Source organism: Bos javanicus, chromosome 10 (genome assembly GCF_032452875.1).
Source record: "Bos javanicus breed banteng chromosome 10, ARS-OSU_banteng_1.0, whole genome shotgun sequence".
Classification (NCBI taxonomy): Eukaryota; Metazoa; Chordata; class Mammalia; order Artiodactyla; family Bovidae; genus Bos; species Bos javanicus.
The window spans coordinates 28,665,193-28,686,238 of NC_083877.1; the positions used below are offsets into that span (position 1 = coordinate 28,665,193).

Sequence of the window (21,046 nt, forward strand, 5' to 3'; positions counted from 1 at the left end):
GGTGGATTCTTTGCTATATCAAGTTCAGTTTAATTTGGATCTGAGACTTGAGTTTTTAAAATATATCAGGGTTTCACAATTACAGAGGCCAAGTTTGTATACTCTGTTCCTCTGTATATAAACAGAATACAAAAGGATGCTTCAGCATGAAGTTAAGATCTAGATTAACATCTTCCATCTCCTGACTGAATTCTGGAAACGCATCCACCAAGAGGATAACTAGAGGACCAGAGAAAGCGCCATCCTCAGCAGCTCCTTCTACACACTCCCTTCGGCACTGTCCTCTGCTAAATCCAGCTCTGTCTGGATACTGACATTTGGTTTCTCCAATCCTATTTGGTGATAAGCAGAATTAAACCACTGAACTCCACCTTCATAGCACATAAAAGGGGGAGTAACAGAGATGATCTACCTTTGAAGAACCTGGTGAATAATGTATATAAGTGCACAGACTCACTAGAATGATTACCCTGATTTCCATCACCAAAATGGGGGCTTCAGTCTGCAATTAAAGCTACCAGAAACTCCTCAGATTCCAGAGTAACCAAAGAAAACAATGGGGTTGAAAAGCATGATGGAATTTCTTGCCTAAGAAGCAGCATGTGCATGCTATTCCTGTGAGCAAACTTGAGCATACTGCCTTTCCTGTTTTACAACTGCAACTCACGACTGGACAGAAGTCTGTCAGTTAACCAACACTTACAGAATTCATTGGCGGACATATCCAAATGCAAAATTTTTAGTCTGAGTCACCGGAGACAGGAGATAAGAGAAGGAGGAGGAAGCTATTGGCTTACCTGTGCTGGGAATCATTCTGGTCTGTAGATGGTATCGTCAAACACTCATCGTGACCATGGAAAAGACGTACTACATGCCCACCAAGTAGGTATCCTGTAACAGAATTATGTCCTACCATGAGCTGACAGGAAGCTGAATAATGAGAACATATTTGAGTCAGTTATTTTAGAAAACACAAAGAGAGAAGCATTTGGGAAACGACAGATTCCATGAGTTCAGGCCTCAGGTAGAAAAAAACCAATTCTAACACTGAAAGTTAAATAGGGTTTCAGAGATGAACAAGCCCAGTATCAAAAGGGAAGGTGAAAACAATGTCAATTCATGTCATTAAAAGCCAAAAGGTTACCTATAACTAATACAATGTATATCAACTATGCCTCAATAAAATAATACATTAAAAAAAATACACATACACACACAACCAAAAGGAAATTTGACTTGCTGCTCTTAGGAAGATAAGGATTTTCCAATTGTTGAGGACATAAATAGACCCAACACCAAGTTCCTGGATAAGCTCTTACAATGTGGATGTGTACATTTTGTGGTAAGTTTCAAATAAAATTGCAGTCATGAGAAAGTAAGATGATACTGGGAAAGGAGAAGCAAACTTATTCTGAGCTTTCTTAGGAGTAGCTAGTTTTCGAACATGTTAAATAAACACAGATCAAACCTGAATGCTATTCCAACACCAAGAGAAGGCAGAATGACATTCCAGAATCCCTGAGTGGCCAAGCAGAGAGGCAGCTGTCACCTAGCCCTTAGCTTTCACAATAAGGAAAGGAATCTCAATAGCCATGGAGTTCAGAGATGGATAGGAAATAATGAACTTCAAGGACATGATGACCAAATAGTCTTCAAATAAACGGCAAGTCTCCATTTAAAAAACATGGTAGCAGGGGAAGGGTCCCAGTATGAACTTTACTTTACATGAAGAAGCGGAATTTGTCATCCCTTTGAAATAAAAATTTCTCCCAACTAGTCTGTTCTCAGGAGACATATGGACTTAATATGTTCAATGTCTGTATCAGGATTTTGAGAAAATCACATAATTAGATCACTCTAGGGCCTGTGAAACTATTTTGAGTGTTGGATTATAATAGTAAGAAGGAAAAGTCATGCCAGGGGAGAAAAGGGTGTTATCAATACATCTTATACAGGGATAGTCTTGATATTCCCTAGTTCATTTTCTCCATCTGTCCAGGTAAGGCAAGTTCCTCTTAAGCTTTCCTCAAATGTTTACAAGTCATTTTCTCATCTTCCTCTCTTTTACTGTACAAATATTTACAATTGTATACTTTTTTGCATTAAAATAATTCATGATATACTGTAGGGGCACTGTTAACAGCCAACTTATTTAGCAAGTTAACCCCTTCCATGATCACGTTCTTGATTAAATGATCTATCATCTTACGACGGCACAGCCATGCTCCATTTGCAGCCCATCATTTACAGTCCCTAGGCTTCTCCAATCAATATTCTATGGCACGGAGGAAGCTGCCAAATGCTGGCGCATTACAACATTTCTTAATTGAAATATACCAGGGCAATAATCAGGAGAGAAGGGTCACGAGGAGGAGCAGTCCTTTTCTCAAGGGCTGAAGTGGGTTTCTCACCAGCAGATGCTGAGAGAACATTTTGCAGAGTCAGATAACGCAAGTGATCAGCTGCCCAAGCTCTACCACAAGGGCACTCAAAACTTTTAAAAGCATTGTTGTGAAATGATTTGCAATTAATCTCCACAAACCCTCTTGTGGGACTGGGCATTAATATTATCCCTATAGTGGAAATGAACAAAATTAACGCAGAGAAGATTCGGTCAAAACTTCCTCAGGGAATATTTTAACCTGGGATTCCTTGGTTCCTGAGAGAAAGGGAATGACTGACAAAACATTTAGAGCAGTGGGTGAATTCTGGTGTGAAAGAAGAGAGCTGAACACATCCTGCCTTTGAAAAGCTTTCCTTCAGTTGCCAAAAGAGTTAAAAATTTGCTGCTTACTCATTTTTCAAGTTAGCTGTGATGCCTCCTGAAACTGGGGTATCACCTTGACAACTCTCAATTTTCCATTTTCCAACATCATCTAATAGAAAGAGGTTTCACAGACTCAAGATTTAAAATAGGGTTAGAACCTGTGATATGAGTATTTTTAAAAAATTCTGATCTTGCTATAAAGTCCTAGAATGTGATGTGATAACCCTTAGGTCACTGGCATCTGATTATCCTGCTCAGCAGTGACATTACCCATGAGTAAAATAAGGCCAGTGTATTTATTATATAACTTGAAAGGTGTTATTGACTTTGCCTAGCTCCAAAAAATAGAATATGCTGAACAAACTTTGATGATCTTACTTCTAAGGGAGAAATAAAATATGGAGAAAATGCCATTTGTTATTTTTAAATGGACTTCCATAAATATAAGTAAAAACAAATGGCCAAACATCCTTTTATTATAGAGAAAGTCCTCCTCCCACCTGTAGAGAGAGATGCATTGGGGAGAAATATAAAAAATATCACCTTCTTGGCAAATAATGTCTTCTAAAATTGAACCTGCTAAGGTCTGTATACTTATAACCATAAATAAAACTGAAAAGTCAGTGGGAGAAGAAAGGTTTGTCTCCAAGGTCCTGAACGCACACAGTGCCAAAACAATGGTACGTTGAAAGAATTGAAAAATCATGTCAGAAGTGCTCATGAAATCAGAAATCAGGACAGGAAATAATCCATATTAACATGAGAGGAAGGAATTCAGGTGAACCAAAAATCACACTAAGTGGGTACCGAGACACCCGTGCCAGAACTGGAAAGTCGCAAAATACGTCAATATACGTAGCACAAGACAAACAGGCGGGCTGAGAGCTGGACGCACAGAAAGAAGCACACCTTCTTCGATGCTACTTCCTGAGCACGTAGGATGTACATTCCAGAGTGTCTGCATAAAGGAGGCATCCACTTGTATGTTACCATTTGATATTGAGAGGTGCTGCAGCAGAAACAGAAATGAGACATCCTTTAAATCACCAGGCCAGTCCTGACAGAAGCAGCTCACCTAGAATTTCAAGGATTACTCTCATCAGGCTTTTTCTACCTAGACTGTGGGAGAGTGCTCCACCCCATCTCGAAGCAGCTTAAAAGTGGGACACTTTATTCAGGGAAGAGGAAGTATGCAGCTACAGAGGTGGCAGACATGCTGACTTCATCCCCTCAGCTGGATCTCAAATTCAACAGGAAGTTACAAAATATCTATCCTTGGCAGGAGAAGGGGACTTACAATTGGGAAAAATTAATCCAGCCTTTGGTCTAGACAAAGTAAAATCTGCTGGCAGAACTGGTGCTGAGAAACTTAAAAACTTATCTCTGACATTTCTCTGATCTGTAAGGAATTGCCCCCATCCCTTAAGGGCCTGATGTCAATGCTGCTTGACATCTTGTATGGTATGCAAATACCACTACCAGGGGCAAAATTTCACCTGCCTTTTCCAACCACTGTGACATCCCACACTCTGAAACATGTCCAATTCTCTTTCTCCCTCCAATTATGTTTTTATATCCAACACTTTCTGGCTTGTTCCTAATTAGACAAGAGCTAACCAAAGTGATAAACTGAGTCCCTGGTGGCTCAGATGGTAAAGAATCTGCCTGCAATGCAGGAGATCCAGGTTTGATCCCTGGGTCAGGAAGATCCCCTGGAGAAGGGAGTGGCTATCCATGCCAGTATGCTTGCCTGGAAAATTCCATGCACAGAGGAGCCTGGCAGGCTTACATTCCATGGGGTCACAAAGAGTTGGAAGACTGAACAACTAACACTACTATTAAAGGAAACTAATGTGTCAATTGTTGGCTTTTTAGGAAGTGCCTGGGGGCATTTAAGCTGGGAACAGTGCTTTAATCTAAAAAAAAAAAAAAAGTTACATTCCAGGCCCCATGACAATATGGCAGGAGAGACAATTTAATCATGTCTCAAGTATACTGTGTAAAGGTAATCTTATCCTACCCAATCGGATGTGGTTCTGTTTTCCCTGGCCATCCATTCCTAAAAGAAGCAATTCTGGAAATGAAAGAGGCTTGTGTTAGGAGGTACTTACAAGGTATCTCTCAGAGGACACACTGACGAGGATGAGGTCATCACCAATTCGAACCTTTTCTCCCTCAGACCTCTGCTTGGAAGCGGGATGAATGGTCCACCAACAGGCTTCTCCTGCACAAAGGCTCCTTGAGTTAGTGACTGCATCACAGAAGTCAGTGTCCCTAACTCTGCCCCTCATCCTTCTTCCTCCTGTTCAGAATCCCTGAAACACACACACACACACACACACACACACACACCCTCCAGACCTCAATTTCTATTTATCTATAAGCATTCCAGTTACCCCCACGTCTGCTCTTGAGTATGTTTATCATTTTCATTTTCTTTACAAACAGAAAGACAGTGTTTGGAGAAGAACACTGGAGCCCCAAAGCTATAGAAGCCTTTGAGTATTTTTAATACATACAGAAAAACGATATTTTTTTCATATGCACCTACAAATATTTCAGAAATAACTTCATTGGTCTACTGACCACTTATAGACCGTTATCTTTGCCTCACCCCTTCCCCATGAAATTCTACTAAATCATCAGTAATTTCACTAGAAAAAAAATCAGAAGTTTTCAAAAGGTCTAAATCTATAAGGTCTAAGACAGCAGGTGAGAAATACATAGCAAAGGAGAAAAATTGATATTTTGGGAAAAGGAATGTTGAAAGATGCTTTTAGCCAAGACAAAGCTACAACTGCAGTCTCTGGGTAAGAAAATGGATTGAGAAGTTGATCTTAAGAAGTAAGGCCATTCCTGCTACATATTCTCCAGAAATTCTGTGGAATTGGAGATAACAGTTCCTTATGAAGGCAACCATAGAAGATGGGGTTGAAAACAGGAGGAGTGGCTGAAAGCTTTAAGGGAACATTTGATCTTTTTCTCTATCCTGCATGCCAGGCAACTCTTCCTCCTCCAGTCTACAGAAGAATAGAAGTGATATCCGTGGAATGACAAACCACTCCAGGTATCAGGCACTGTCAGACGTGGAACTAAAGAGTATTGCTGAAAAAGGAGAGTAATTAGAATTTGGTGCTCTGGTTAGTAACATCTCAGCTCCCTTTCCTCTACCTCCATTCCTCAGCTTCCAGAATGCCAGCCGTGATGCTGAACCATCCCCGATCCAAATGAAGATTACTGTTTAGTTTGGAAGCAAAACTACCCAACAAAAACCATACTGCTGTTTGGGCATATCCAGTGCAATGTCCAGGTCCCTGCTAGATTATCCCAAAGTGAAACTTAAGACATGGCAAGCCACTCACACAGTTGGGGCTTCCTGTCGGTTTTTCCTGCCTCGATCTAAACATCAACTGGGACCAGGGATAAGCTGACATGTAAGGAAAGTCTCTAACATGAACAACAGGAACAAACCAAAAAGTGAGGAAAGGGGAAAAATGAAGATTACAGAGAGCTAAAGATAACTTCAAACAATTCTTAGAATTAATCATCTCAGAGGCATAAGAAAAAGTAACATTCATGAAGCAGCTAGGAGAGTATCCATGAAGGGTCCCTTCAAAGAAAAAGAAATCTCTTTGATCCTGAAAAAGAGAGAAAGAAACAGGAAGGTTATAGGATAAAGTTGAAAATTTTTCCCACAATGAAGAATGAAGAAAAGCAGATTAGAACAAGACTGCAAAGAAAATTAGAAAACTGACCTAGAGGAGTTTCAGAAAGCAGTAAGAGAACATAAAGGGAGAACATTAACTAAAAGATATTTGACTTTTCCCAAGGCTGAAAGACAAACATTTTTATAGTGAAGGGGCCCGCAGAGTCCCTAGCACAGTGGAGAATGGACACACACAAACACACATACACACACACACACACACACCAGGGTCCACTCCTGTGAGACTAAGAACAAGAAAGAAAGAAAAAAGAACAATAAAGATGCAGGACAAGACAGCACTGTGGAACTGTACACATCAGGGCCAAAGAGAAGATCCAGATATCTCAGAAAATATAAACAGGTCACACACCAAGGATCAGGAAGCATAATGTGGACAGACGTCTCAACAGCCAGACCAAAAGCTAGAAGAAAACAAAAAACCTTCAGGATGCTGAGAAAAGAATATTTCCCATGTAGAATGCTTCTATGAATTACTTGTGAAGCTGAAATTAAGAAACTTTCAGACAACAGTTTGTCTCCCATGGATATTTTCTGTAAAAGTTACGGGAAACGGGCTCCCCCAAAATGGTGTGATCAACCAATAAGGCAGGAAAACATGAGATCTGGAAAATACAGAATCTTGGAGAGAGGAAACAGGAATTTCCCTCATGACGGTGTATGTTTCTAAGAAGATGTAACCAACAGAACAGCTATTGTGACTGGATCTAATCAGGGACAGTTACTATTCTGTGGGGCAGTTTGGAAATAAATGACTAGGTCACGGAAAGTAAAGCAACAAATAAGACAATTATTAAGTAGTGGAAAGCACAAAAGTAATACCACAAAGTGAACTGACCATAGTATATCATGAGTCTCATTTGCAAATAAAAGTTACAGTTATGCCAATGTAAGTAGTTAATATTGACTTGATAGTTATATAAAAAATAGGCGCAAATATACTAGGCAGGTGGAAGGAGAAAATAGAGAAGAGAGGACCACAGAGGTGCGTTTTTATTATTCATTTAGGACATCAATATATCATGCCCAATCTGGAAAGAATAACTCAAGATCAGTAAGCCATATGACTATGCACAGTGGGAAGTGTACTAAAGGAGCTGGACGTGGATGCCTGAGAGAGGTGGGGTCCAGAGCAGGGAGGGGCGGGGCAAGAGGTAGATGCTTTCGGTATGCAAAAGAGCACTATGTCTCTCTTTATGTACAGGTATTACTTTGATTCACTTTGGATACATACATATGATGACATTGATTACACTAGACTTAAAATTTTGTAACAGAAGAGGCTGGTCTCTACATTCAAAGAGGAAAATGACAGGCGTGTATCCATCATGTGCACTGGACCACTGAGGGGGGTCAGGATGAAGGGGTCCTAAAGAGATGCATAGGAGAAGAGCACTGTTGCTCTCTCGCCCTCTCCTGGGGACAGGGCAGTGGTCTGGAGCCCAGGAATGGGCCAATCCCCAAGTCAGCAGGGTATGTGAGGGCCAGTTGAGGGTCCTAAAATACCTAACACCTTTTGGTGTTTTTTTCCTACCAAAATACCTTTCGGTGTTTTTTTCCCCCAATTCTAAACAAATCCTAAATCTATGTCTAGAAAAAAACAACAAAAACTTTTCAAAGGGAAAAAAGAAAGAATTCCTTAAGCAAAACCAAGGGCAAAATGGTCATCAGTTCTGTTAAGTCAGTCAAATCATTTCACTGTGTAGGGGAAACACTTCCAGAAATATTCAAGAAACTGCTTCCAAACTTCTCCTCACATTCTCCTAGAGATTCAACTCAACTATTTGTTTTCAATTCAAAAGCGGCTTCTGAGTGAAAAGTGCATTCCCAGGATGACCTGGGTAAACAAAGCAATGCTATTCTGTCGGTTCCTGAGCAACCCTCCTCTTAAAGAGAGGAGACTCACCCCAGGCCTTACTGAACTGTATCTGAGCGGCCGGGAAGTTCTTCCCCTCTCCCACATATACCAAGCTGACTCTCTTCAAGGAGAATATGAAATGGGTTGGGGATGAGGGAGGTAAAATAAATTATTTTAGGTTCTAGGTTTTCACGAACACCTGGTCAACCCTGTCCCCCCGTCTTTCTGCCAATGTCAGCTTCTGAAAAGCCAGCCTGAACCTGGGCTGATGCATGTGTTTCCCTCATCTGTTAGCAGAATTCATACCCAGTTTGATTTTAGGAATTTGGGGTAAAAAAAGTGGTAGAATCAGTAATATTCTCTGCTATTTCCCTATATTTTTATTGAAGCCTCTAGTAACTAAAAACAAAAAACAGGTTTCCTGAACACATGACTAGAAAGTGGTTATTTCTCAAATTTCTTCCCAAGTCTCAAAAAGTCTAAAGTCATTTTACTGGTATAAATAGTGTGACCATATATGACTTTTCTGATTATGTGCTCCAAGACAGACAGACAGTTTATATTTAGAGGTCAGTCAGCTTACACTCAGAATGTGTCACGTCACTCATTTTGTAATTTTCAGCAAAGGTTGACAACACCTTAGAGGAGATTATATTTTAAGAATAACACGCTTTAGCTGGAAACAAAGCAACCTCAGATCATATTCAACTATAATCTGACTTTAGTAAAACAAACAAACAAACAAAAAACCAAACCTAGTGGGCTGAGGCAGGCCCACTCTTCTGCTCTGTATAAAAAGGGGAAGAGGAGGAGAGGTAGGGGGCTTACGTCAGGTGTTCTTGGACATGACTATGTATGATCCAGAAATAACAGATCCAGGTAAACTCTAGATTCCTTCCCGCCAGATTAAATCTAGGTTAATCTCTAGATTTTTTAATTTATTTTATTATAAATTTATTTATTTAATTGGAGGCTAATTTTAAAACAGGTTAAACTATAAGTTTTTTTTTCTAAATCATATGTAAAATCAGATAATCTTGGACCATCTCCTTATGAACTGCTGTAGTTTTAGAATAATTACACGGACACGACTGAACTGAACTGAACTGTCCTTCTTTGACCCCAACAATGGAACTCCCCTCCTATTTGGGGGAAAATGTCATATTAAAGACTGTCTCCAATGAGACTCTTCCTGCCGTGTGACCTAGGCTGTTTGCTCTTCCCTGGCCTTTCTTCCTGCCCAATTTCTAAGCCTGGGGCTCAGCTTCAGAGGAAGTCTATGTAACATCCTTCCAGTAAACTCTCTTTCTGCTTGAGTTAACGGAGTCAGTTTCTGCTGTCTGCAACCAAGAATCCTGATTGGTCCTTAAGCCCAACCTCTAAACGGAGCAGAAATTACATACGTAATGCCCTTGGCAGACAGATTGCTCATGAATATTTCCAGCCACAGGAAACACCTTCCATCTCGAGGCCAGCTGTTCCTTTGCTGGATACTGTAGATATTACAAAGTGATTTCCTTCACTGAGATGAAACGGGCCTGTTTTCTACTTCTATCCATTGTTCCACTGGTCTTTGGAATAACCTACAGCAAGCCAGCCCCTTGTTTGATTAACTAGAAACATTTGTTGATAGTTATCTTAGTCTTCTGTTGTTCATTTAAACCTGCATCGTCCTGGTTACCATCTTTTTTAGGATCCACCACTTGACTGTCATTTTTGATCGAACTAAAATAAAAAAAATAGCCAGTGTTTCCCGTAGTATATGATGTATAGTGCTAGTGGTGGAGGGCGATTAAACAACACTGAGTCATATAGTGAGAAATTTCCTTTACTACTTTCAAACCTTTTGGTTCTAACAGAAAGTTTTCAGTTTGGAGCTTGTATACCATGAACACTTTTCTAATATTTGCCAACATTCTTCAATTATTGAGTGACACGGTTTTCTTTACATTATATTCTTTTTTTTACAGCAAACAATACCAGTTTTCTACTTACAGCAATGATGTTAGTTTTGTCTATAAAATTTTAAACACAAAAGTAAATTTAAGGAAAAATATAAATTAATAATAAAGTTGATGCACAGGAATGGCAAATCTATGAAGGTGGATATCATTGACTAACATCTGGGAAACACTGCTTTAAAAATAGCTGATTCGCTGCGGAACAAAATGGGACTACTTTTTTAAAACCTAGACTATACTTTATTATGTAAACCTTCATTATGCTTTGTTTTTTAAAGCGGTTATTCATTACCATTGGTTTTTATGTGGAATAACTTCTCTACTATTTTCAGTATCTAACCCTAAAAATTGTTTTTCTTTGAGACTCTGGCAGACTGTGGTTAAAGCCTCGTGCTCACCTTCATTTTGCATTCCTATGTTTTCATTCTGCATTCCAATAATATTCTTTATTATTATTCTTCTGCAGAGTTCTATCAGACCTATTTCTTGACCAGGTTGGTGTGGAATCCCAAATGATTTGCATCCAGCCTCCTTCTCAAGACCCCCTAGCCCAAGATCCCACTGATCAACAGATCTAGGGTGTGTTGACTTACCTGTGGCATGTTCCCGTAGACCTACATCAAAGGCAAGTTTATCCGTCTGGGATCTTGATGTGGTCAAACATGTTAGATACTGTGGAATAAGAGCAGATGCTAGTGAAGTCATACTCTTCTCTCGGATCTTGGCATCTCACCATTAGCTGGCTTCTCAGTTTCAACACTGAGCTACTATGAAAAGGGCTTCTTTATTGTTCATGGCTACAGTGCTTCTGGGATATATTTTCATAATGTATTTAAAACCTCAAAGATGTTCTTATCTGATGACCCAGTGATTTGACTCATAGGACTATGAGAAATAAGTTTAAATAGAAAAAGTTTGAAATATGAAATATGTTTTAGTTCAAAGATACTCTGAAACTTTTAAACTGAGAATATGAATAGAACATAAATGACCAATAATAATGGAAAGGTTGATAAACTCTGGTACTTCATTTTATGGAATATTATGCTACCATGGAGAATATTTATCAAGAGTGTAGAACAGTATGGAATATAAACAAAACAGTGTACTTGTATGGTTGCTACGTATGCAAAGTTCAAATGCCAGCAACCAGGCTAAAGGGAATTACACCAAACTGATAGCAGGTTGTCTTTGGACAGTGGGAACATCCATGATAATATCCTCATTTCTTTTATTTTCTGTTTTTCAGTTTTTTTATTAGCTTTAAAACTTCTCAAGTAATATCTGATTTTTTCTAATTATAAAAATACACATGCATGTAAAATTTAAAAATTATTTTCAAAGGTAACTTAATAAAGGAAAAAAGTCCACAGCCTATTCCCTGCCTCCTTTATTGACAGCCACAGCAAGTGGTCTTAGAATTGGACTGAGAGGCAGATACGCATTTGGCACAAACTTCCTGAGTTATAATTCTAATTCTCTGCAACAGGAAAACACAGAATCATTGTATGGTATAGACATCTCTCACTGGCTTTATTCTCAGAGCTACTCCTAAAAGGAACTGGCTAGTATAGAGTTCATGTTAACTGTGAGTGGGATTTCTTGGGAGTAGAGGGCAACCAACCTAACGATGAATAATGTAAACCTTCCTCTTTGTAGCACAATGCTAGCCTGAGTTTTTAAAGCCAAGAGAAGTATACTGTTTGAGCTTTTATTTATTCTATTTAGGGAGAAAAAGAGAGGTGCTAGGGTTTTATTTACCCTATGGATAAGCACCAGATTCCTAAAGATAAATGATCACCTCTCAGTTCTAGAGATTGCCAGGGTGTAAAATTTCCCTACTCTCAAATGGTCCCCATCTCCTGCTCAGATAACCTTCTATTTGGTCATTTTTGTTTGTCCTTTGCCACAAGGGACTATCACAGATGAATGTTCAGGCTGAAAAGGTCAACTTCTTACCAGTGTTCAGGAAAAAAAAAATGCTGCAATAAATAAATTATTTAAGAAGCAGCTGCTGTTCTCCCTGCCAATTTGACAGTTCAAGCTTTGAGATGAATTTTGCAGTGTCCGCTGCAGGTGTAAAACGTATGAAAATAAAGTCCTGAGTTAACGTAACAGTTTTCCACTGGGATTAGAGAAAGAAATGTTCCTTACACTGATAGTAAGGGAGAATGATACATGTAGGAACTGGGGGTAAATATCCTTAGAATTGCCTCATATTATACTTGACTGAGGTCATGATATTCCTCTTAACACTCCCTGCAAAAGAACTGGAATATTTGAATTTTAAAAATTACATTTATTAAAACTTGAAAAAAAAATTCAAGTTATACTGAGTTATCTCATTTCGGTTAATTCTAGTTCTAGATCCCTGAATAGTTATAGCTTGATCTGCTTTCTGTGACTGCTCTTCTCTTTATCTGCCTCCTGCCTCTGGATTAACATAATACCTTCAAATTCAGGAATGAAGGACCAGATAGCATCCTATTTCCTTTAGCTAGTAAAAGAGAAATTTCACAAAAATCCCGTTTGATTGATTTTCCACCTATGCTGGTTATCCTTATACATGCGAGTCATCAGTTATTCCAGGTTTATCTGATTATCCATTCAACAAATATTTTCTAAGCATTTAGTATATCAGAGCACCACACTTGGTCAAGTTAGGTTTAGTTACATAAATTAAAAAAAAAAGACATAATCCTTTTCCTTATGGAGTGGGAAGGAAGGTGGTCAGACGTTAAGCAAACACAGATGTACAACTGCTAAGTGAGGTAAGTTACTAAGACAGTAATGTACTATAATTTCCATTCCGAGTGGCTCCTGCTGATTTCTTAACCTGACTGAGACACTCGCTGGCTTCCCACCCTTTCCCTCCTCCTCAGCCTCCTTGAGTGGTGACAGCGATCCAGGTGAGCTTACCATGCCACTGAAGGAGTGCCGCAGGAGAATTGCGTGGCCATACAGCAGGGTCCTGTGGCCACCCCCTTGTGCTGCCTGTGGGGAAAGAGGGCAAGAAGTGTCAGCACAGGCCAGGCGTGGCTACTCTGAGGGCAAAGCATTCTTGGAGGACACACTACAGAGGAAAGACCCATGGCGAAACTCCCAAGGAATTCATTCTAGAAGCAAGTGGCCAGCCTACAGGCGGGGGGGTGCGACTGGTTGACCGCAGCCATGCAACATCCTTGGGAGAGGGCGAGTGGGGCCAAACCTCTTCTCCAGAATGGCCCCTGCCCGGGATCAGCAGAAACCCAGAGCTGTTCTATCAGAAAAGCACGTGGATGAGATAGGTACTGCTTACCTTCCTTTGAAACTTCTCAGAAGCGTTCAGTGAGAGAGAGAAACAAATGTGATGTAACTACAGCCTAGTGACAGAAAGGCAGCGTATGGGGTGGGAGGGACAAGGCATATCATATACTCAGTCTGTGCCTTGTGGACTTTTTAAGGCACCTGTGCCTCCTACTCGCTCACTTAAACAGGTCTAATTTACCCTCATTTCACCAGTGAGTGATGGCTCCGATATCTGGGTCTTTAAAAGGGTAACCAGTGATGGGGAATAGATATCTCCTCTACTTAAGGGGCCGTTTAGGTGCCCTCTCTCTGCCCCACCAGGCAGCACCACTCTGGCTGTCCACTCAGTGGCAGTCTGAGCAATGGGACAGGCTCAAGAAGAAGAGACAGCCCCACATAAAGCCGTGGTGTCTGCCTCTTGCTTTTCCTTTTATTTGATTTGCACAACCATGATCTGAAAAGTATTGACATGATAGGAGACAAAACCATTATGTATTCCAGTGACAGGTGACCAGGTAACATGGAAAACTGAAATCTATAGAAGATTCTAGATTTGTTTCCCCATCATTTTCAACCTTTTACCCAAGTCTCTCCCTGTCATGTGAACTTACCCTCAGAGGCAGTCACACTTTTTTGATCACACACTCCTTTTAGGAAAAAATATGTGAATGTAGGCTCCCATCCCCAAATATACATAAAAAGAAAGTTCAAAGCCTGAGATTAAAAATTAATATGCAGAGAGTAACATGGAAACCTACAATACCATATATAAAATAGATAGCCAATGGGAATTTGCTGTATGATTCAGGGAACTTAAACAGAGGCTCTGTGATAATCTAGAAGGGTGGCATGGAAAGGGAGATGGAAGGGAGGTTTGGGAGGGAGGGGACATGGGTGTACCTATGGCTGATTCTTGTTGATGATTGAAAGAAAATCACAAAATTCTGTAAAGCAATTATCCTTCAATTAAAAAACTAAAGTGGCAAAAAAAGAAAAAAAAATGTTGGCTAGCCAAGGTAGAATAAAAAAAGTAATCATACAGAGAAATTCTAATGTTTTCTTTCCATAAGCCAAGGGCACCCCTTATGCATGGTATTTTAGCCAGTGCTTCAGAGCAGCAGCCCAAGGGCTGGTTTCAGGGTCTGCTCCTCTCCTGTGTTGACCCTCCTTCAGGGCCACAGACAATAAGGGGGAAAGAAGGCAGAGTACTTTTATTTCAACTCTATTCAGATTAAATTTGGATTAACAGAATCACCCTGTCAAAGACATGATTTTTCATGTCATATCATGAGCCTAAAGAAAAGGAAAAAAATAAATGTGGTATCTTGTTAAAAAGCCAGCAACTATATATAAATGTGGTTGTGCTTTTTCCATAGCTGTAGAGATATTTAAATGCTCTCTAGACTTTAATACTATGAAAAGATTAAATGTTCTTTGCAATGTTTTAGGATTTCTTGAAACTATCTGAACTAACTTTAGTTGCTGTATTTACAAATGTGTCAACAGTTCACTTTAGAATTAGTCGTACTAAAAGAGTTTTCATATCTCGTCAGTCTCACTGGTATTCTTCCTGTATAGTTGTACTACTGCAAGTGAATTGATAGCCTGTGATGGTTTATGGTGTGGGTTTATGCTCTCAGATTAGTCTTGTGTCTCAAACTGAACTATACTTCCTATTGTTTATCATGGGTTACACTTTCCTCCAATTCGAGGACTCGTTAAGTAAAGAATCAGGAGTTGCTGGCCCCCCAGAGTGGCACTAAGGGGCTTGTGCTTCCCTTCTCTGCCAATGCTGGCAACATTCTTGGCCCTCATGTCCTCTATTTTGATGCAAACAAAAAGCAGAGTGACTTAACTACCCCGCTGGGCTTGTATGGGACATCACAAGCCACCTCCTCCCTCTGCTAAGGCAGTGGGTCTTAGGTGCCTGAGAATATCAGCTTGTTAATACACAGACTGCTGGACTCCACTCCACAGCGTCTGCTTTATTAGGCCTGGGGTGAGCCTGAGAACATGCGTTTCTAAAGGGTTCTGGGGAAAATGGCATTGACTGATGCTGCTGGTCCAGAAGCCACATTTTGAGGACCACTGCTTTAAGGAATGATCAAGTTTCAGTGGCAGTACAGCAAAGGAGCTTTTTCTGCAGAAGCTCTGGTAATCATCATTCCAGAGAACACTATCCTTGGCACAAACCACACTTTAGAAACATTGGGTGCTTTACAACCATCATAGCTTATTCTCCTAACTTTTCAAGGTAGGGGTGATTTCATACTCTCGGAATGTGAAGAATTTGAAACTCAGAGGTAAGGCTCTTGCCTTACCTAGATGTCACACAGCTTGATGTGGTGGTGGGGGGAACTGAACTCAGAGTTAAGTCTAAAACCTGACTCATTTCACCCAATTTTTTAAATAATATATTCATTTGCCTACAGTGTACAAAATCAGGGAACACAGCACCAGGAAGAATAGAAAGATACTGTCTCAGCTCCTCAGCTTCATGAAGGAGAACGGACACAACTGTGTCAATTAAATGAGCTCTGATCATATGGCAGGCACAGAACTATAGTAAGCGAGTCACCTCATTTTACTTCTTGATTAGTGTTGCAAAGTGACAATGGAATTACCTCCATTTTACAGAAGTGCAAACCGAGGCTTTGAGAAGTAAAGTAACTTGCTCAGTCATATAGGTTCCAAGGGCAGAGCTGGGATTTAATAAAGGGGAGGATTTAACCATGTGCTCTATGACAATATTTTCTTGTCTGTATTCTGGCAGGAGACAAGGCTTGTGCATAAAAACCCATGTTACAGAGAGACATCCCTGTTAAAAGAGGGGAAGCCAAACATCATTGGGATAGGAATAGACCAGGAAGGTGATGAGGGTGTTAAGGAGCTGCTTTATCAAAAATGTAGGCCATAATATTCTGGTAGGATCCTTGACATCTAACAATGTAACAAACAAACAAAAAAAATAAGGACCCCATACAGGCAAAGGGTTGGAGGTTGAGACTATGAAGTTCATGGGGGGACTGGTAGACAATTCACTGGTTAGGGTTGGAAGAAAGGGAATAGCTGGCAATGACTTGGGGCTGTTAGACTATGGAGAGCCACATCTGATGGTTCAACAGCTCATGGGACACTGGGGGAGACTTTGGAATGGAGAACAATAAAAACTGTACCTTAGGAAGGTAACCCTGACTGCAAAATGGTAAAAGAACTGGAGGCATCAAACCCTAAGGACAGAAAAGATGACTCTCTCGTTCAGTTTCCAAGACAACCTAAAGAGAGGATATAGGCTGAAAAATCTTAGAATCATCCCTTACTTCTCCCTTTCTCTCACATGCCACAGTCCATCCAAAGCACATTTGGTGCCGCCTTCAAAATATATTCTCCATCCACCTACTACCCAGCGCCCCTGTGCTTTCAGTCTGGTCCCTCCTACTGCTCCGTCTCACCCCGGCTATAACGATGGCCTCTTAACTGCGTTCCCCGCTGCACCCTCTCTGGTTACAGTCTGAGCTAACACAGCAGTCACAGCTGTCTTTTTAAGACTGTCAATCACCTCACATTACTTTCTTACTCAACCCTCCCCTCATGATTTCCTTTCACACTGTGGCTTCTAAGGCTGCGCATCAGGAACTGTCAAAATATTCTCTATAAAAGATGAGACAGTAAGTAACTGAAGCGTTGCAGGACACATGTAATATAGTCTTCTTTTTGAAACAACTTTTTCATGAATTAAAAGCTCTTCTTACCTAGAGGGCTGTATATAAACAAGCATAGGCTAGACCTGACCTGCTGTTGTGATCCCTGCCCTACTTGATGTGGTCCCCTCCACCTATCTGACCTCATCACCTGCCAGGAGGAGGGTCTCCACCACCCACTCTGCTCCAGCCACATGGCCCTTACTCTATTCTTCAGACTTGCAAATGCCTCCTGCAGGGCCTTTGCACATGCGCTTCCCTCTGTGCTCTTCCTTCAACATTCTCATGGCTCATTCCCATTCTGATCCATCTCTGTGCTCAGATATCTCATTAGTGAAGCCTTCTCTGTTCATCCTTCCTAAAAGACAAACCCCCTTACTGGACAATATTTTTTTTTCTTTATTATTTCTCATGGTATTTATTAGCTTATATATTATTTTTGATATGTATCTCTCTTCCCTCTCTCCCCTGAGGACATAAGCTCCATGAGTCTTTGGTATGTTCTCTGTCACATCTATATGACTTATAAGTGCCTAGCAAACAAGCACTTAATGTCATTTTCATATTCATATTTCCTGAATGAATGAATAATAACTGGATGAAGCGGTCCTTTTGCCTCCTTTACACAGATGGGAAAAGAGAAACTCTCTTATGGTCAGCTTGTGAGCAATGAATTTGGATTTGAACTTGAGTCTAACTACAAATTCTACCAACTCTTTTCATTATTTGACACTAATTCTGGATAACATCCCAGGAAAGCAATGATGTGTCACACAGAAGACTTCTTAGGTCTGTTCATAAGGGGGATCCAGACCTTAAGTTAGTGAGACTTTATTGGGATGGCAGTTCTGTCTAGGCTCGGAGTGACCTTGGCTGTCATCATTGGGAGAATGAGAATAAGTGGTACCATCTCATTTGACTGGAGTGGAGCAAGGGGAGAAGCCAGCAAAAGTGCCCTGATGCCATGTCCTACGGTAAAATGTTCCATTAGATCATTAATTCAATCATCTCATCTGTAATTGCAAAAGTGAATCTGTCACTGACATTTCTTTTGGTGGTTCCCAGAGGACACTGTCACCCAGTGAGATAAATCTGATATGGCAATAAAGGGGAGGGTAACTCTGTTTCTCTCCAGCCATATATGTTTCAAGACTATCAGATCTCTAAACCACCTTCTTTTATAATCTGGAACCCCAGACTCCACTTTAGGGGGTCCCAGGATTTGGAGAGACTCCTTGATCCAGCATAAGCTGTGAAAGCTTTGGGGCATACTTCCTGGAGGGCTGGTAAGGCATGACATTACTTCCTGGGTAGGGATGTATGTACTTCCATCTTCCTTCCTCCCCCTATCCACCCCCATTCTTTTAGGCCATCAAAGAAAGAAAGAGGCCTTGCTAGAAGGTCACAGAGCAACATTTCCTGAACACATGGGGGCCTTTTACATCACCCAGGAGGTTTCCTTTGACACAGGTGACAGCTAAGTAACCATGATGCCATACAAGTGAAAAAAAAAAAAAAAAAAACCAAAACCCAAAAAACTAGTAACCACCTAGCAGCAGAAGCAAAAGGAACCTAATATGTTCAGTTAGAAAACACAGCGAAAGTTTATATTCACCATTGGTACAAGACATTAAAATTTTAAGGAATTTACCTAAATGTTGAGTTAAACACTCAAAATGAAACCACAAACTTTTGCTCTATAAAATAAAAATTGATTTGGTGAAATGCAAAGGTGTACTTCATTGCTGTTGCTGCTGCCAAGTTGCTTCAGTCATGTCTGACTCTGTGCAACCCCATAGACAGCAGCCCACCAGGCTCCCCTGTCCCTGGGATTCTCCAGGCAAGAACACTGGAGTGGGTTGCCATTTCCTTCTCCAATGCATGAAAGTGAAAAGGGAAAGTGAAGTCGCTCAGTCGTGCCCGACTCTTAGCGACCCCATGGACTGCAGCCTACCAGGCTCCTCCATCCATGGGATTTTCCAGGCAAGAGTACTGCAGTGGGGTGCCCATAGAATGAGAATACTAGTGTTTGCTAATGCTCAGTCTCCTAAACTGAACTTACAGATTCAATGTAGTTTTAATGAAAATTCAGGTAGGGTATTTTGGAATTCAACAAAATCACTATAAAATTAATCTGCAAACATAAACAGTAAGAAAGTTTTATTCTAAAAAGGAACCACATTTTAGGAAATGTCAAGAAGCAAAATTAATTCATTGATTCTGGTAATGGTTCAAAAGGAGAATGTAATACAATACAGATAGTCCATAAACAAATCTGAACTGCTGCACATGATAAAGCAGATTTTTTTAGTACAATGAGGGGAAGACACGATTATTAAGTAAATGTCCCTTTGATATGTGGATAGCAAAACAGAAAAGTGTTCAGTAAGATCCACAGGAAATGTAAAAGATAGATTCTGGGTGGGTAACAGTTAAATAATTCATTTTAAAATTAAATTCTATGACAACTAGCATGTAATAAACAGCCCACATTCTTTTATAGAGCTAATGCTTCTCCATGCTCTGAAGCAACAGATAAACTCACAGGAAATAAAAGACAGGATTTTACCAAGATTACTAAACTTCAGAACAATGGAAGTATCAACATTTAATACAGTAGAGAAACTCTTTGTTATCACGTTGACAAAAGGATGAACATCTCATTGAAATGTAGGGGGAAAAGCATCAAATAAAGAAGCGGGCAAAGGATATGAATAAATGATTCATATCAGGCATAAAATTAAAACATATGGCAGAGATTTTCTTCCTCCTAGTAATGAAAGGAAAGACAATTAAAGCAACTTTGATGTATCATGTTTTATCAACTATATTGTCAAAAATGGAGCAAAAGTGTGAATGCCATCAGAGCTATAATTTAGCTGGTGCTACTCTGTACAAGGTGGCACCGAGTACAACTCTTTTGCAAAGCAATCTGGTGATATAAAAAAAGAGGCATAAAGAAATGAAAAACCTTTGCTGCAGTAATCCTACTTCTGGGAGTAATTTTTTTAAAAAGCCAAACAGTATGGGTACTGTTGTGAAAAAAGCATCATCGTGGAACAAGCAAAAAACCTGGAAAGGACCTGAATATCCAGAAGAAAAATATTGTCAAGTAAAACACGGGGCTTCTTCAGGCTGTTCTATCCTGCAGCCATTAAAGAAGACAATTTACAGAGGTGCCTAGAAACACAGAAGATGGTTTTGATAGACCACTGTGGAAAAGGCAGAGCACAATATGCCTTCCACTATTAGTATATATGCAAGAATGATAAGGAAACCTATAAAAATGAAACAGCCATCTGACTGGGTGCAGAACCACTGGACTTTGCTTTTCCAAATTCTTCTTTAGCACCACTACTAAAAGGTCATTTCAGTAATGAGTGTGTGTGCATGGGGGGCAGCACTGTATTGCATGTGTTTTTAAGGAAAAGAGGGCTACGAAAGTGTTCTGTCTTTCTTAAAACTTCAGTTCCTTGAGGTCTGATTAATTTGCCAGGATTCTCTGTAAATGTAAATTCTCTGTAAGTTCTCTGTAAATTCTCTGTAAGTTACCTGCCTGAATGGTGGCTGGCAAAGCATACTTAGCATGCTAGCAATTAGGCACTGATTCCATGGTCTAGCCCTACCCTGATGTTGGATGGAAAGATCAGAAAGGCAGGCTTTATCCCAGACACCTCTGTTCTCCGCTGAGTTCCCTCAGGCTTAGCCCAGACTCCACAGGGGACATTTCTTGCCCAGGGAGTCACT

General features: G+C 40.2%; 1 protein-coding gene across 1 annotated transcript in view; it reads right to left on the reverse strand.

Annotated features, from left to right (window-relative positions):
- Positions 1–21,046, reverse strand: part of RYR3 (ryanodine receptor 3) — a 557,133-nt gene that overhangs the window by 298,469 nt on the left and 237,618 nt on the right. The window contains exons 4-8 of the mRNA XM_061430666.1: positions 13,230–13,304; positions 10,904–10,982; positions 4,879–4,991; positions 3,677–3,776; positions 798–891 (exon numbers count right to left, since the gene is read on the reverse strand). Coding sequence (XP_061286650.1) covers positions 798–891; positions 3,677–3,776; positions 4,879–4,991; positions 10,904–10,982; positions 13,230–13,304 — 461 coding nt within the window. The remainder of the gene's footprint in view (positions 1–797; positions 892–3,676; positions 3,777–4,878; positions 4,992–10,903; positions 10,983–13,229; positions 13,305–21,046) is intronic.